At 44.0% G+C, this 15,570-nt stretch overlaps 4 protein-coding genes across 4 annotated transcripts; 2 read left to right on the forward strand and 2 right to left on the reverse strand.

The window, feature by feature from the left end:
* Positions 1-667: 667 nt before the first annotated feature.
* Positions 668-2,738, reverse strand: EAE98_006158 (uncharacterized protein). Its single transcript, XM_038953780.1, has 4 exons — positions 2,562-2,738; positions 2,255-2,404; positions 1,937-2,155; positions 668-1,888 (listed from the first exon to the last, which is right to left on the reverse strand). Exons 2-4 carry the CDS (start codon positions 2,387-2,389, stop codon positions 755-757), a joined length of 1,488 nt encoding a protein of 495 aa, XP_038810175.1. The 5' UTR covers positions 2,390-2,404; positions 2,562-2,738; the 3' UTR covers positions 668-754.
* Positions 2,739-3,139: 401 nt separating this feature from the next.
* Positions 3,140-6,094, reverse strand: EAE98_006159 (uncharacterized protein). Its single transcript, XM_038953781.1, has 3 exons — positions 4,585-6,094; positions 4,195-4,463; positions 3,140-4,144 (listed from the first exon to the last, which is right to left on the reverse strand). The coding sequence occupies exons 1-3, from the start codon at positions 5,467-5,469 to the stop codon at positions 3,247-3,249; spliced, it is 2,052 nt and encodes a 683-aa protein (XP_038810176.1). The 5' UTR covers positions 5,470-6,094; the 3' UTR covers positions 3,140-3,246.
* Positions 6,095-8,586: 2,492 nt separating this feature from the next.
* On the forward strand, positions 8,587-11,821 carry EAE98_006160 (uncharacterized protein; the record flags this gene model as incomplete). The annotated part of the gene is made up of 3 exons (XM_038953782.1): positions 8,587-8,592; positions 8,908-11,514; positions 11,570-11,821. The coding sequence occupies 3 exons, from the start codon at positions 8,587-8,589 to the stop codon at positions 11,819-11,821; spliced, it is 2,865 nt and encodes a 954-aa protein (XP_038810177.1).
* A 791-nt stretch (positions 11,822-12,612) lies between these two features.
* EAE98_006161 (uncharacterized protein) lies at positions 12,613-14,896 on the forward strand (the record flags this gene model as incomplete). The annotated part of the gene is made up of 6 exons (XM_038953783.1): positions 12,613-12,652; positions 12,738-12,898; positions 12,955-13,704; positions 13,753-13,825; positions 13,886-14,089; positions 14,139-14,896. The coding sequence occupies 6 exons, from the start codon at positions 12,613-12,615 to the stop codon at positions 14,894-14,896; spliced, it is 1,986 nt and encodes a 661-aa protein (XP_038810178.1).
* Between the last annotated feature and the right edge of the window lie 674 nt (positions 14,897-15,570).

Below are 15,570 nucleotides of genomic sequence, written 5' to 3' on the forward strand. Positions count from 1 at the left end.
AGGGCTCTTGATCGGTCCTTTTCAGAAAGCCAGTTGAACCCATCTCAACAACAATAACCTCAATTCCTCCTTCACCCTCTCCTTCACCCTTCACAAAACAAATTCTTATCCCCCAGACAAGGAAGGAGCACTTCACTTCCCCCCCTCCCCCTCCCCCTCCCCTAACCTAATGAACGCACCTACCTAGTAGGTATCTGACGATATCTCTCTCGATCGGTCTTTTCTCCTCAGAAAGCTACTGGGTAGTCTGATAGCAATTGGGTAGGTAGTAGATAAGAGTAACTCCCATCGATGTTCCCTTTTCATAATCTCGCAAATCGGTGAGATTTTCTTGTAATTACCATGGGCTGACTCTTCACGTTCCCCTTAGAAACACTTATAACCTACCAAACAAGTACTCACATTGATAACCTGAAGATATATGACCAGGTTAAAAGAAAACAACTCCTCATTCATTCACTGAAATTCAAAGAATGTACACCAGATCAGATTACAGTGAAAGAAGTAACAAATCTTAATAGCCACATACAAAACTAAACATTACCTCTGCTCGCCCCTCCCCGCTGGACATATTTCAAATAATTCGACCGCCATTCAAACATAATCCACACGCTCAAAAGAGCACATCATATTTGACAACTCGAACACGCTGACGCACTGCTTAAATTTACTTCTCTGTACCAATTCGCTAAAAATCTTATCCTCCCTTTCCCCTTACATTACAATCTCCAAACACTCTCTCATTCCTGCCAATTTAACCAGTTTTCTCTGGTACTGTTCCAGGTGCAAAATTAGTTGCATTCGTTGTCGCCACGGGACTAGCAACTGTCTCCCCTCCTGTAATTGTTCCTCCAGTTTGAATTGATTCAGGTTGTTTTTCCGCGGGATAGCTCATTGAGCTTTGTTTTGAATCAGTCGGGGATGTTGGACTCAATGGACCCATTGGACTAGTTGCTTCTGCTGGACTTGATCCCACGACCGATTTGATGACTTCATACCACTTATTGGCATCCGCTGCCGAATGCGCCTTAAAGGCAATTTCGGAAGTACCAGACAATTTACTTCCTATTCCCTTGGAAACATCTTTTCCTTTGATATTGAATTTTTCGCCGCTAGTACTTCCAATTATGGCATCTGGAAGGTAGATGGATAACTCCGGAACGGGATCTTTGCGAACATTGTCGTTGTCTTTGAATTCGTGGAGGAATTTGCTTGGAGTTACGACATAGTAGCCAGTAGTGTAACCGGCGAAACTCAACTTGTTTCTGCTCTTGCGTTCAAGCGAACCCTCGATAAGAGCCTGAGTGCTAGCGTGATTCTGGTTGGGGAAGCTAATTGCTTCTACTGAGCGGTCCGGGGCGTTGGGATCGATAAGTAAAGCTTGATTACGGTGAACGAAGCCTTCCCATTCGAGATTTGCAGGAACTCCTTGGCAAGCGTTCAGCATATCTGCGAAGAGCGTTTGTTCTCTTTGAGATTGGCTCGTAACTATCTGAGTGAAACTCATCATAGTCTGTTGGATGATCTCGATTACATGAGCCTCAAATTGCGCAAAGTTATTTTGGACTTGAATGAGATCATGACGATTGGTGTTTTCCTCCAAAACTTGCTTGTGAAGCCGATGTAAAATACCTCGGTGAACGACATATGGATCTTCGGCCGACTTCATGGAAGCAGCGCTGGATTGGTAGTTCGCAGTTTGCGATCCCAAAAGCTCAATATGTTTTTGTGTAATATTTCTAGCCTTATCGACCTCTTTTGCTCCCTTTGAAGCCCCAGAAAGTAACTCCTTAGATTTGTGTTTGATTTCCTTGTGTAATCGATCGAGTATGGGTAGTACCGTGCCTTTCAGATTCTTCTCCGTTTCGAGGTGCGAGTTTATTAAACCCTATTCAGTCAGCGTTTGCGCAATAGTAGAGCATCGCGTAAATCATACCTGAGTATTCGTTCGCATGTTTTCGAACATTCCCGCCATACCTCCCAACTCCTGCTGAAAATGGTGCCCCTCTTTTAAGGGGTTTGCGATAGTCTTCAAAACCTTCTCATACTCCTTTGATTGCTGTTTTTGTACTTTCTCCGTCGCTCCAATGTATTCCTCAAGATACCCGACTGCATGTTTCCAAGCTCTCAATCTTTCTCCTAACAATTCTGAAGTCTGCGCGCGAAGATTCAATCAGCCACAGGCGTTCTCCTATCTTCCTCCAACCCCGATATTTGGCCTTGGACAATTTGCAGATTTCGCAAAGATACTCACATCCTTAGGGTTCTCCAGTGGTACTGCCTCTCCCTCATCCGTACGATCTGTCAACGCACTGCTAGTCGAGAATGATCTCACTGGCATGTTCGCTGGTGTCGATCCAGGAGCTCCTGCTACTTGTGACCCCGACATGTTGGCGTGTAATGACTGTTTGCGCATCATCTTGTATTAGTTTTCTTTCTCCAAAAAAGCAGCTGGTGCAAAAAGTGAAGGGAGAATGGGAGATTGACGCAAGAAGAGCGACGTATGGATAATATGCAAGAAGATATTATTCACTATCGCTCGCTCGCTGTACTCAACTTACCTGGTCACTGAGTGGGGTGGTATTCGCGACCCTTGTTGTCGTTTGTCTTTCGGTAATCTTGAATCCCGGTTGCAAATTTGGACTTAGTGGAGTGTGCGGAGGCAAGGTACTGTATATTAAATCTTATGTCTCAGTGATCAAGGATAAGATTCTCAAATAATTCTAGAACGAAATTCAATTTCGAAGTTGCAGGAAATTGGCGATGATAATGAGGTTATTGATGAATAGAATGATGATGATGATGATGATGATGATGATGTACTCAAGCATTGTACTTATTTATGTTTCCCGCCCGAACCCCTCAGCTTCCCACTAAAACAACCCCCATTCCTTAGTTTTATCAACCTACGTCATTATCCACCCTTTCGACATCGAATAGTTGAAGATTAGTTGAAAATTAGTCTGATTCATGCGCTATCACAAAAATCACTCAAATCACTCTTTTGGTGAAACAAAGAAATGTGAAAGTTATGACGATCTTTCATCTCAAGTAGATCAGATTACAGGACCCTGATTTTCCATTTTATGGACTCGAGGCTATGACGACCAGGGACGTTTCAAATATTTCATGAAGTTTATGTTCACAGCCACGATTTAAAATGCAGATCAGATAGATCGCATACTGGGGTGTCCGAGTCTTAATAGTGTTGTGGTAAATAAATGTTCAAAGGTAGCGCAGAGATCTTCAACGCACAACAATACTATGTTTTCCACCATTAGTCTCCAGTGCCACACCCCCATTCACAACCTTCAAGTCCTTTGACCCCTTGATTTCCTTCCCATTTAGAACAATACTTGGCACCACCCCCGCCTTTCTTACCGGTAAGATCAACGACCCTGAGGTTCCTTCCGGCACCGCAAAATCCAACGTGTATCCCGTCTTTGTAAGTTTCCAAGCCGCTTGGAATTTCCCTAATGCAGTCACAAATCCACCTTCTGCACTCGTCAAGTCTCCGAATTGTGGTGTTAATTTCCAAGTTTTGCCCACGGGGCTAGTAACACTAAGACCCAATACAAATTCTGTCAGGGCAGATGTGGGACCTGAAGACCAGCCATGTGCGTGAGATACGTATGAGGTATCGTACATGTAACCTCTGCTTGATCGATACGCAAAGGTACCATTTTGGAGATACCCTTCGATAACTGTACTTTCGGTTCCGTTGGGGTTGTTGAGATACCAACCCCAACATCGACGAATGAGATCGAGCGCACGACTCGTTTCTCCGATGGTAAAGTGGGCTTGAATCTCGAAACTCGATATGAAAGGGGATATGTTTTCTGGAAGTTCGGGCGCGACAGCTCCGATTGGGGTCCAATTCTTGAGAAGGTTGGTGGAAATAGTCTGGGCTGTAGGGGAAGTTGGAGAAACAACTCCGAATAAAAGAGCCATGCTATTTGCGTCTTGAGGATGTAATGTAGTTGCCGTTGCGTTGTCTTTGAAAGATCCATAAGATGAATCGAAGCAGTATTTATTGACGGCTGTTTTAAGAGAAGCCGCCTGACTGGTCCATGTCGCGGTCAAATTAGTAGTATCACCAGCCCATTTGGCCAGATCAGCGCCAGTAAGAAGAGTTCGATAGAGACTGTGCATTTGTTAGCTAACCACCACAGTCACATTGATGACAAAACATACATCATTTGTGCTTCACTGTTATTAAAACCTTGTTGCCAACGGGCCCAGTCACGAATACCTGTCACCTCGAGGAGCCCAGGAGCGCTGACTTTTCCATAAACATATTTCATCGCTAATTTATACTTCGCCCAGTTTTGCAAAAGGAACGAAGTATCATTGGTGTAAAGAACATAGTTGTAAGTTCCAATCATAGTCCACATATGATATGTATCAGAGCCCAGCTGTAGCAACGGTGGCCCTGCCTCTGGAAATGCGCCCGTCACATTGTTCTAAATTGGGTCAGTCGAGATCCTCGGTCAATGAAGCAGTTTCAAGGCGGAAAATTGGAATGCGAAAGAAGGAATTTCAATACTAGGCAGGAACAAAAAGATCACCTAAATGATAACATACCTGGTAGTTGAACATGACCTGGAGTGCATTTTTGACACTGACGAGGTCACCAATACTAATAAATGTCGATGGAACGGCAATACCCATGTCACCAGGCCAAACAGCTCGATCCCGCTTTGCGCCATCCACAATGATGGTATCACCCGGTCCCATAGTACCATTGTTTGCCCATCCCACTTTAACAGTAGGGATTTGACGTCCAGTGTTTACAGGAACTGCATTTGTTTGCAGCGTGTATGCACCAGAGTACCAAATCTTGTTCAGCATTTCATCGCTGCTGTGAAAATATCCTTGGTATGCTTGTAAATTTGACCACGTTGGCTGGAATCCAATCTCAAGAACGATGCTGCTGATATTGACATTCGTGGTACCATCGGTAAGCAAGAACAAAGTCAAGTATCTGAAACCTCCACGAAGCGAAAGATCCGGCATGGTATATGTTCCCGTGCCAGCTGATGTGAAATTTGCATAGATAGCGCCATCTGGTCCTTTGAATCCTCCATTGGACGAGTCCGACCATTCCCCGATGTAATTTTTGGCTTCTGTAAATGCCAGCCCGATTGCACCAGGCCCCGAGGAAGTGTATTTGAGGGTCACGAGTCCGCCCACCTCTTTACCAAAGTCAAGAGTATATTTCGAACCATTGCCAGAAAGTCCAATCGATCCCGTGAAGCTAGATAGAACAGCTCCGGTTGTTGCGGATAAGACGGATTTCGGAGATACCTGGCGACTCGAAGGCGCATAGATATTTGCATCCCAAGGGCCTGGAAAGGCAGCTTCCAGAGGTCCGCTGCAAGTTGTGTTTTTCCAGCATGCTTGAGCAGAAACCAAATCTAAGGAAAGGGAAAGTGCGACAAGCGCAATTAAACGTTTGATGATGGCCATGATTTGAGAGCAGCACTCTGTATGAGCGCACGATGCTTCGTTGTCGATCGAATTTCAGCGGAAACCCACGCCATTTGTACACTTTCAGGAACGAACTCAAAGTCGCATCAGTAGTTGATTCTCCAAAACTCGGTCAATGGATATACCGAGGGAGAGTTTTTCCGAAGCGGTTGAATTGTCGAGAATTGCAGGCTTCTGCAGATCAAGATGCGGGGGAAATAGAGTACTGTGGGGTACACACAAACCAGTTGTTGAACCCCATTTTGTTCTTACTCTTCACCTCCTGTTGGATACGCACTCGCACTGTACTCACATGGTGGACTGGGGATATGAAGCTGGCGAACGACTGCATATATGCCAGCAAAGGACCATATATTGACCCGAATAGGCGACATGATGTTATCACCGACAGGCTACCCTGGGGGAGGCAGGAAGCAGGGAAGCATGTTCCCATGTCGGAAGATAGCAATGTCCATTCAAATTCCGGAGAGAGAAAGTCAAAATGATTGATTGGCGTTGAGTGGCAGGAAATGTCATTTGATTGATTGACTGTGTGTATGTAGGTATGTATGTATGTATGTATGTAGGTATGTATGTATGTATGTATGTATGTATGTATGTATGTACCTAGTAGGTTTGTGTAAATGTATAAATGAAAGATGTCTCACAATCTATAAATTGTATTTCTCGTGATGAACTCCACACTTTTACCACTTTTAACGAGAGACCCTCCCTCATGTTTGAGTACGAAGTACGTGGTGTGTCTTTGAAATGAGGTGGTGGGTGAGGTGAGCCCTGGTTTCAAACATCCAAAAATGAAGTCAATGCGAACGTTGGAACTCTCAACATTGTGGCTGTGAGCAACGGAAATCGAGCTAATCGTACAGCAAATGCTTTTATTGGGTGACCGTACTCTGGCACCGTTTTATCTATATGGTTAGGTATGTTATGTGCCTACCGGTACGTATAATGACAGAAATTCGAAAAAGGGTCATGTCGTTTTGGTGACGGTGATGGAAGTTTTCTTCTCTTCTCTTTGCTCTCTTTCGATTTGCTTTTTTCTTATCGTGTGGCAGGAAACGGGACAACGGCGGGTGCGAATACGAGACGATACGATACGATAGATGGAAGAAATGGAAGAAGAAGAAAGATTCTAGATCGATTAGCCGTTGCCCACCCACACACACACTTACAAATGCCCCTGAGCCAGCCCATGTTCTATAATTCTATAATTAACCTTGATCATAATTTCAAAGCCTTCCAAAGACTTCTTTTTTCCCTCCTTACTACTTGTGTACCCCGCCGAAGGAACACTTACAACATACATACATATCTATAGGTATCGAATTTTACAAAATGCTCTGCGAAAAGCCTTTGAGATGTTTGTGATTCGCGAAAAACAGAGTAATTTGGGACCTTGACAGTGAGTATGTGTGAGTAACAACATCCGGAGGCTCAATTCATCATTTGAAATGACAGCATTTTACTCAAGTACCTACCTACCCTACCTATCATCGGGAAGAACAAGCTTCCGGTGCGTGCCTCTCTTACCCCCTACCTCTTCTTCTTGGATTATGATTATCATGTGTTTGCGCCGCATGCCTAGGTAGCTAATCACGGAAAGGATGGTTAAGAATCTCTCAATTGTGAAGGATGACTCTAGGCGCTGTAGCAACCGACTGACATAAGAACCCTGAATACCTGGTAGACAGCATCCCAAGCTCATCAGAGTTGGGAATACAGTCAGATGCCAAATTCAGCCCTGGATAAGGAGCAGGTGGGTGGGTGATACGAGAGAAGTCTTGGGAGATATAAAAGATCTTCCAAAGCACAGCTGATAGAGTAGGTAGGTGTTGATATGCCGGTACCCAATACGAGTAGACGTTGATATTCAATGTGAAGCTTGAAGCTTGAAGGAAGAATTCTTAACAATACGAGTGAGTAGTACTATGTGCTCTGGCTTTAAAGTTTCATTATGTCACTATGCAGTGTGTACATGATGTACATGATGATGTATGTATGTATGTACTGTACTGTACGAGTATAATCGTGAGGTCTAATTCTACAAGATTAACCAGCATGTCATTTGCATGAAAGACCATGCAGTTTGTCTGGTGATTCCAACAACATAGGTAGTTATATCTACTAGGTAGGTAGTGCCCAGATGTTCAGACGGTCATATATGGACTCGGACATTCGATCATTTGTCCCCTATTCGGATACCCCTATGTGATATTTTCGTCAAAGAGTGAATGTTACATGTACGAGTATATCTCGGTATTTGTTGGACTCATATATCAGATTAACCTGTGGATTACCTGGGTAGAATATCTGTGTATCTAGATACCTAGTCCCTGGTCTGTACAGTTTCTATTCTCATTTATTTCATTCAACGATTCATCTTTTTGTGACGGTTGATGGATGATCAGATTGAATAAGTCGATTTAGATCTTTCGCTAACAAAGTCTACCATGTCGATAGAGACTCGTAAATCCCATGAATAACGCCCAAGCAACCACTCACCACTCCAACGCTCCATCGCTCCATCGCTCCATCACTCACGGGTCACTGATCACTGGTCACTGGTCACTGGTGGACCCCCCCAAAAAAACTCTCTCCCCAATCTATCCACTCGAGCCACTCATATGCCACTTACCTCCTACTAGGTACCTACTCACTACGACAATCCCCATTTGGTCCCAATTGCACAACTCGAATTAATTGAGATCCTTCCTATTTACCACAATCAGTATCCCCAAACAAAATACACTTATTACCCTTACACTCACACTCACTCTCACTCTCACTCTCACTCTCACTCTCACACTTACTCTCACACTTACTCTCACACTTACTCTTCCTCTCGATCATTACCGCATACAACAACATTATGCCATCGCAACTCTCTTCTCCACTTTCACCCATTTGACATACTTTTATTCATGTGCCCATCGATGTATATTTATTAAGCTCTTTATTCCTCTCCAGTCTTGCCACACTAAATCCATAATCCATACAACTCCAGATGAGATCGCCGGTATCGTCAGTGATTCTATTAGGTGCTAGTTCTTCTATCTCAGCAAGGGAATTCTTAGAAGACCCGCATCACAACTCCCGATGAAGGTATGCACATCTCTATGGAATACTTGCTACACTGTGCGACGCGACGTACATGGTGGGAAAGAAGCAGAGTCAGAGTAGTCTTTGCGAGTTACTACCTGACCCAACCACTCCTCATGCTTGTCTGCTCGTCTGTTGGACATCCAAGTCGGACTTCTCTCGCTCGCTCGCTCGCTCGCTCAATTTCTCTTGATTCACTCTTGCTACATTCGCTTTCCTTGCTAGACCTTGGTCCTTTCGTACAATACTTTCTGCAAAGATACATCTTATTTACGAACTGTTGCAATAAACTTTACTGACCCCTTTTCCCTTCAACAGACCTCTTCGAGACCTCGAGAACAACTTGGGGGGAGTTTTGCACCTAGACGGGATCCACGAATTTCGATCAACGATCCGAACCATCATGTAACGGAGGCCATTGGAGATATGTATGGGGATGATGACTATTCAAAACAAGATTCACGACCTCTTAGCTTTATGCCCTCCTCGTCCAGTGAGTCTATCGAAGAGATAACGAATTCATTTTACGACACAAACAGCAGTATTAGACCCAGACCAGTACCCTTAGCAAATGGAAACCACAAAGCGCATACATCACCAGCAATCATGCAAAGTCCCAGAAGTCCAACATTTGGAGATGGAGCTCCAATATCGCCATCTTTGTCCTTACGTGATCCCAATGCAGGAGGTACCGCAAATGCGGAGTTCCCGCTGAACGATATCGACTATGAATCCGGGCCAGCTGCTGTCGCACAAGAGCTAAGTAATTTACAAGCGTTACGGCGAATGTCTATGGATGTGGGCAACACCAGCGATCCGGATCTGCCATCGTTCCAGGGTGTGTCTTCAATGCCTACAGCAGCTCCAACAGGGAACGACAACGAGGACGATCCATCGCGACTTTTTTGGGTACCCGCCAGAGTCCACCCCGAGCTTGCACCCATGGAATTCAAAACCTTTCTGGAAAACCGCGTTCAATCAATAAAACGACGATCTGGAGATCAAAACTCATTAACGGCTAATGGAGTTGATCAGAGTGGGTCTGGAGCAGGATTGAGGAGGAAGAAATCTATGTTGTCAAGGCAGATCGATAATTCCGGTGGTAAGGGAGCTATAGGGTACCAAGATGGGGCAGAACATTTAGAGAGGAAAAAGTCTTTATCGTCACATCACACGCCTGATCTCAGAATCTCGGATCTTCAGGAATTGGACGAGTTGGTAAAGGATCCTTCAAAAGCAATGCAGAAATTGAATCTCGACACAGGAAGAGGTGAAGGTGCTGAAGGCGAAGATTTGCCCATCTTGCCCCAAGCACCTGGGATCGGTCTAAGGAGATCCACACACACCACATATAGGAGGGGAAGCTTGAGAAAGGGAGAGCGAGTCCCATTTTCAAAAAGGGCTGGCTCTATTCGAGCTGATACGGACGGGGGAGATTCGCCAACGGCTTCGCCGATTGATGGGCGTCCATCTGCAGGCTACCCTCTTACACACACCCAATCGGAGCCCTCAGGTAACACGGATAATTTTTCAAGACCCAACAGGAGCGCACGGCGTATGCAGAACATTGAACAGGTCCCACCAGTTCCTCCAATTCCGGGAAACATTGCCAACGAAGTACCTACACGATCTGATTCTCCAGCTCCAACATCAACTGCAGAAATATTACCCAACGCCAGCCAACAGCCTTCTCCCCCTGCTCATGATGCAACTCGATCAAGAAGTACTAGCCACCCTCGAACGGATTCGCCAGTCCCACGTATAGTAGAAACACCACCTCCGGTAGAAGAAACTCCAGAACCACAAATGGGCAAGCAGTCTCTCCAGTACCCTGAAAGAACATCTTCACAGACTGCGCAAGTCTCACCGAAGCAACATACCTCACCAGTAATTCCTCAAGCAGCTCCCCAATTAGCTCCTCAAGTAGTTCCTCAAGCAACTCCTCAAACAACTCCTCAAGCAACTCCTCAGTCCATTCCAGAACCTCCAGCGAGATTGAACAAACGTCCGGCAATGGAGCGTCAAGCTTCTTCCGGCGGTGCCAATCTCCCAAAGACATCAACAGCAAACGACATGTCTCAACATCAGCAATCTTCTTCACTTCCGGTGAACTCTTTGAGAACGGATGCGCTCACTCACATCCCAACCTTCGATGAAAAGAAGACCGACAAGAAAAGTAGAAAGGAAAGAGAGGAGGAAAACTCTGGGCCTCGGAAGACTAGTTGGGGTTGGTTCAAGGGGAGTGATGAGAAGGACAAGAAGGATAAGAAGAAAGACGATAAGAGTAGAGCCAAAGTTTCATCGGAGAAAGCGCATGATAATGCTCGATTGGATGTTTTGCAATCCACCATGGAGACAACTACGAGAGGCCGGGAAAGTTTCTTAGTCGAGAGAGAGAATGTTGATAATAAACTAGAAAATGAACGCAAGAAAGAAGGTAGTCGTAAAGCTGGCGGGGAGCCTAAAAAGGAGAAGGATGGCATCTTCTCGTCTCTTTTTGGTGGTGGAAAGAAGAAAGCCGATCGAGATTCAGGGGGTAAAAAAGGAAGCTCACTTCGCACTCTTTCGCCGGAACCACCGCAACGTATCTTGAAACCAGATATTGATTACAACTGGACAAGATTTTCAATAATGGAAGAGAGGGCAATTTATCGCATGGCTCACATCAAATTAGCTAACCCCAAACGGGCGTTGTACAGTCAGGTTCTACTTAGCAACTTCATGTACTCGTACTTGGCCAAGGTTCAACAAATGCATCCACATATGCAAGTACCTCAATCTGTACAACAGAAGAAGGCAGAGGCAGAGAGAAAGCAGAAGGAGCAAGAACAAAAATACCTAGAGCAACAAGAACAGTTGAGACAACAACAGCAACAGCAGCAGCAGCAACCAGAGGGTGACCAATATCGATACGATTACCACCAGGTATGATTTCATCAATTTCGGGAACTTGAAGATATTTTGAGCTAACACTCTATAGGGCATCACTCAATATGCTGAACAATCCCAAAATCCCAACCATTCTGGTGAGGCTGTTAACTATGTTGATGACTCTCAAATATATGATTACGATCATCAAGGAGGCGAGTCCGAGCAGGACCATAATCGTCCACAATCTCGCACCGGCCAAAACAATAGCGAGAATGGCTATAACGATCAAAATCAGAAGTACTACGATTATGGGCGAACACAATCACATGATCAAGCAGCTGATGACGGTGAGATGTGGTAGCATAAGTAACCTCTCTTGTTGTAGCAAAAATTATCTCGGGGGTCTCGTTTTATGCATATAACGATGGAGTATAGGCGCTGTTTCATATCTGGATGGATGATTGTGGTATTGGGAAGGAAACTAATTGATTGGAAGCATAGCGTCTGGTTGTCTGTTGCGTTTCCCTTGACATGGGATTCTTCAACCCCTTTTTTTATGTCACAATCTGCTACGCTTACAGAGAGTAGGTATGCAATTGTTTATATGTACAACAAGAAATTAGCTCTTGCCTTTATGAAAGCAAGTAGATTAGGTCCGGCTTCATAATCCAGAACTTGGATGCTGATCCAAAACTTTGAATACTCTATTCTTTGAATGTATATTAACGTTAAGCAATTGTATATATATACATATACTGTGATCAAACACTGAGTTGTCGTATGTTGAGTATTGAATTTAATATGTCCGGCTCAATGTTACAACATCGAACTTTCGCTTGACCGAAATATTACATTGTTTCCTCGGATCATACAATAATTGCAGTTAAATTCACAATTTCTATTTTTAGTACGGAATTCTTCAATACATCGTATTCTGGTTTGATGCCTTATGCCTTGTGCGGCGTCGGAAAGCTTCCAGTGACGTTGATATGCTCGTGATACGCTACCGCAGCACTTGTCTATTTAGCGGGGCTCGGTCTTCTAGGAGCAAACCATCTACAACTCTTACTTATTACCTACACCTTCATAACCACAAAATCCCCACGACATTTATTTCTTGAAACATCTAAGTAATATAGGAATTTTTATACGATGTTTCGCGCGCAACAAAATGCCTTTGACGAGGTCGTCGGTAAGTTACAGCTTATGATTTCATTCGAATCCCCAGTTATCTTGAATGAAGCCTTGAGCATGATGCTAATCCATGGATGCTATAGCTAAGGCGACCGACGAGAATCTTACCTCGGAAAATTGGGAATACATTATGGATGTTTGCGACAAAGTAACCGGTGAAGATAGCGGTGCTAAGGATGCCGTTGCAAGCATGATAAAGAGGTTGGCGCATCGAAATGCCAACGTGCAATTATATACTTTAGAGGTAGGTCAGCGCGTGAGCTGGAATCGCTTTCAACAAATCTGACATTCACCATATAGCTTGCCAATGCTCTAAGTCAAAATTGCGGAGCGAAAATGCACAGAGAGTTGGCTTCGAGAGCATTCACGGATGCACTACTGAGACTGGCGAACGATAGAAACACACATCAACAAGTCAAGGCAAAGATTCTGGAACGGATGGCTGAATGGGCAGGAATGTTTAAAGACCCTGATTTGGGGATTATGAATGATCAGTACCACCGCTTGAAGAGCCAGAATCCCAATTTACATCCGCCTTCTGCCCCATCAAAGAATCGACTCACGGATCTGGATCGTCAGAAGGAAGAAGATGAATTACAGATGGCATTAAAATTATCCATTCAAGACAAAAGTAGTCAGCCAAAACCTGCACAACCATCCAATTCATCCGCAGGTCCGGCACAATCGCAACAAGCTGCACAGCCACAACAAGTACCATCTGGGACCACCGCGGCTACTGTCTCAAGAGTGAGAGCACTTCACAATTTCCAACCTACAGATGCAGATGAGTTACAATTTCGAAAGGGTGATATCATTACAGTTGTAGGATCGGTATATAAGGATTGGTGGAGGGGCTCTCTACGAGGGAAGACTGGTATCTTCCCATTGAATTATGTCGAGAAATTGGTCGATCCCACACCGGAAGAATTACAGCGAGAAGCGCAAATGGAGGCCGAGGTTTTTGCGGAAATCAAGAATGTCGAGAAGCTACTTACATTATTGAGTACTTCATCATCTCAATTAGATGCCCGTGATAATGAGGAAATTACAGTAAGTTTTTGGTGTCCTCATTTTCCAGCCACTTTCTGACATACTTAGAAACTTTACCATTCTACTCTTGCAATTAGGCCAAAGCTTATTGAGCTTATTGGAAAGTACTCTCAGAGAAAAGGTAGGAATTGAATACTCGTATAATAATACGACTCATGATCAGCTCACTAACATACATTAGACGATTTCACACAACTCAATGAGAGATTCATTAAATCATGTCGTGATTATGAAAGTTTACTGGATGCCTCTATGACACAGGCACAACCCTATCAGTATGGTCGACCTGGGCAAGTACCTCAAGGTCCACAAGGTTATGGGTACCCTCCTCAAGCCGCAAGACCACAACAAGAGCCACAGCGATATTATACACCATCTCAGTCAGGTGAGTGAACTCAAATTTTAATAAACATCAACATACTAAGTCTATGCAGAACCTCCATATCAGCCGCAACCATCTCCATCTAACGGTTATCCTCCTCAACGTAATGGACCGGCCCCTTTTTACGTTGTAGCTCCAGGTCAACAACCTCCACAGTCAGAGAGTCATCAGCCATATCCTAACCAACAGCCTACACAATCAGAGAGCTATCTACCATATCCCGGCCAGCAACCTCCACAATCAGAGAGTCAACAGCCATACCCCCAAAGGGATCCTACTCCTCGTATTCCATCAGGCTCACAACCACCCCCGCTTGAAACTAGCAGTCCTCCCCCAACTCAATACCCAACCCAACAACCACAAACTGGTCACCGCCCCCAAAGTACATATTCTAACCCACAAGAACTTGCAACTTCTGTCTATGATTCTCCCGTTCAACAACAAAATCCTCATCCGTATACTGCATACGCTGAGACAGACCCATATACAGCCACACCAGCCCCATCTCAACCGCCTCAACAATACAATGCTTATAAACCTCCTCAACAACCATCACAACCTCCTCAGCCATCTTATGAACCACCAGCGCCTCCGGGTTCGTTGCCAAGTCCAGTTCAAGGGAGCTCATATCCGGTATTAGGGGATGCGAGGTCAACGTTGCCTAGCCAGGGGCAATATAAGGCGTATCAGAGACCGGATAGTAGTGATAGTAATCAAGGACCGAGTCAAGGGTTAGCTAATGCACCTAGTGCGCCACCTGGGGGTGCATCTAATCCGGCGGATTTTTATAGGCAAAGTGCTGCTTATTAGTTTGATTGTTAGGGTTTACGTTGGAAAGGAGATGAGGGATTAATGCGAGGGTGAATGAGGTGCTTTCAAGAATTTAATGCGAATGGAATTTAGCGAAGAGCAAAGGGGTGTTTTTGAAGTGTGAGGAATGAAGGAAGCTAAATTAAATTATGGAGAAGTGCTGAGAGAGGAGGGGGGAATATACGTGCGGATGGATTGATGGATTGATTAATAGTCAATTTTATAAGCATTGATTTCTATGAAAGGAATGGTATGAAATGAATGGTATGAGAGGGGAGGGAAGGGAAGGGGAGGAGGGAAATAGAATGGATGCAAATACGATATAAAATAAAATTGAGGTGTTCGTAGTCGGCAGTTGTTGGTAGTTGAGAGTTGATAATTACTAATTGAATATTCAGAATAATAGGATCTATTGTTTTGTTTACTTTTGTGTGTTTGTATTTGTGTTTATATTTGTATTTATATTTGTGTTTATGTTTGTGTTTGTATTTGTATTTATGTTTATGTTTATATTTATATTTGTATTTGTATTACAGTACTAGACAATTGAAATAAGCCGAAACTGAAAAACACACTAAAAATAGTCATTTTTCATCCTTTTTAAAGTTAGATATTCTGAATACCTTTGAATTAATTATTATAAGATTTTAATATAGTATAATAATTTATATAAA

Source organism: Botrytis deweyae (genome assembly GCF_014898535.1).
Source record: "Botrytis deweyae strain B1 chromosome Unknown BDEW_012, whole genome shotgun sequence".
Taxonomy (NCBI): Eukaryota; Fungi; Ascomycota; class Leotiomycetes; order Helotiales; family Sclerotiniaceae; genus Botrytis; species Botrytis deweyae.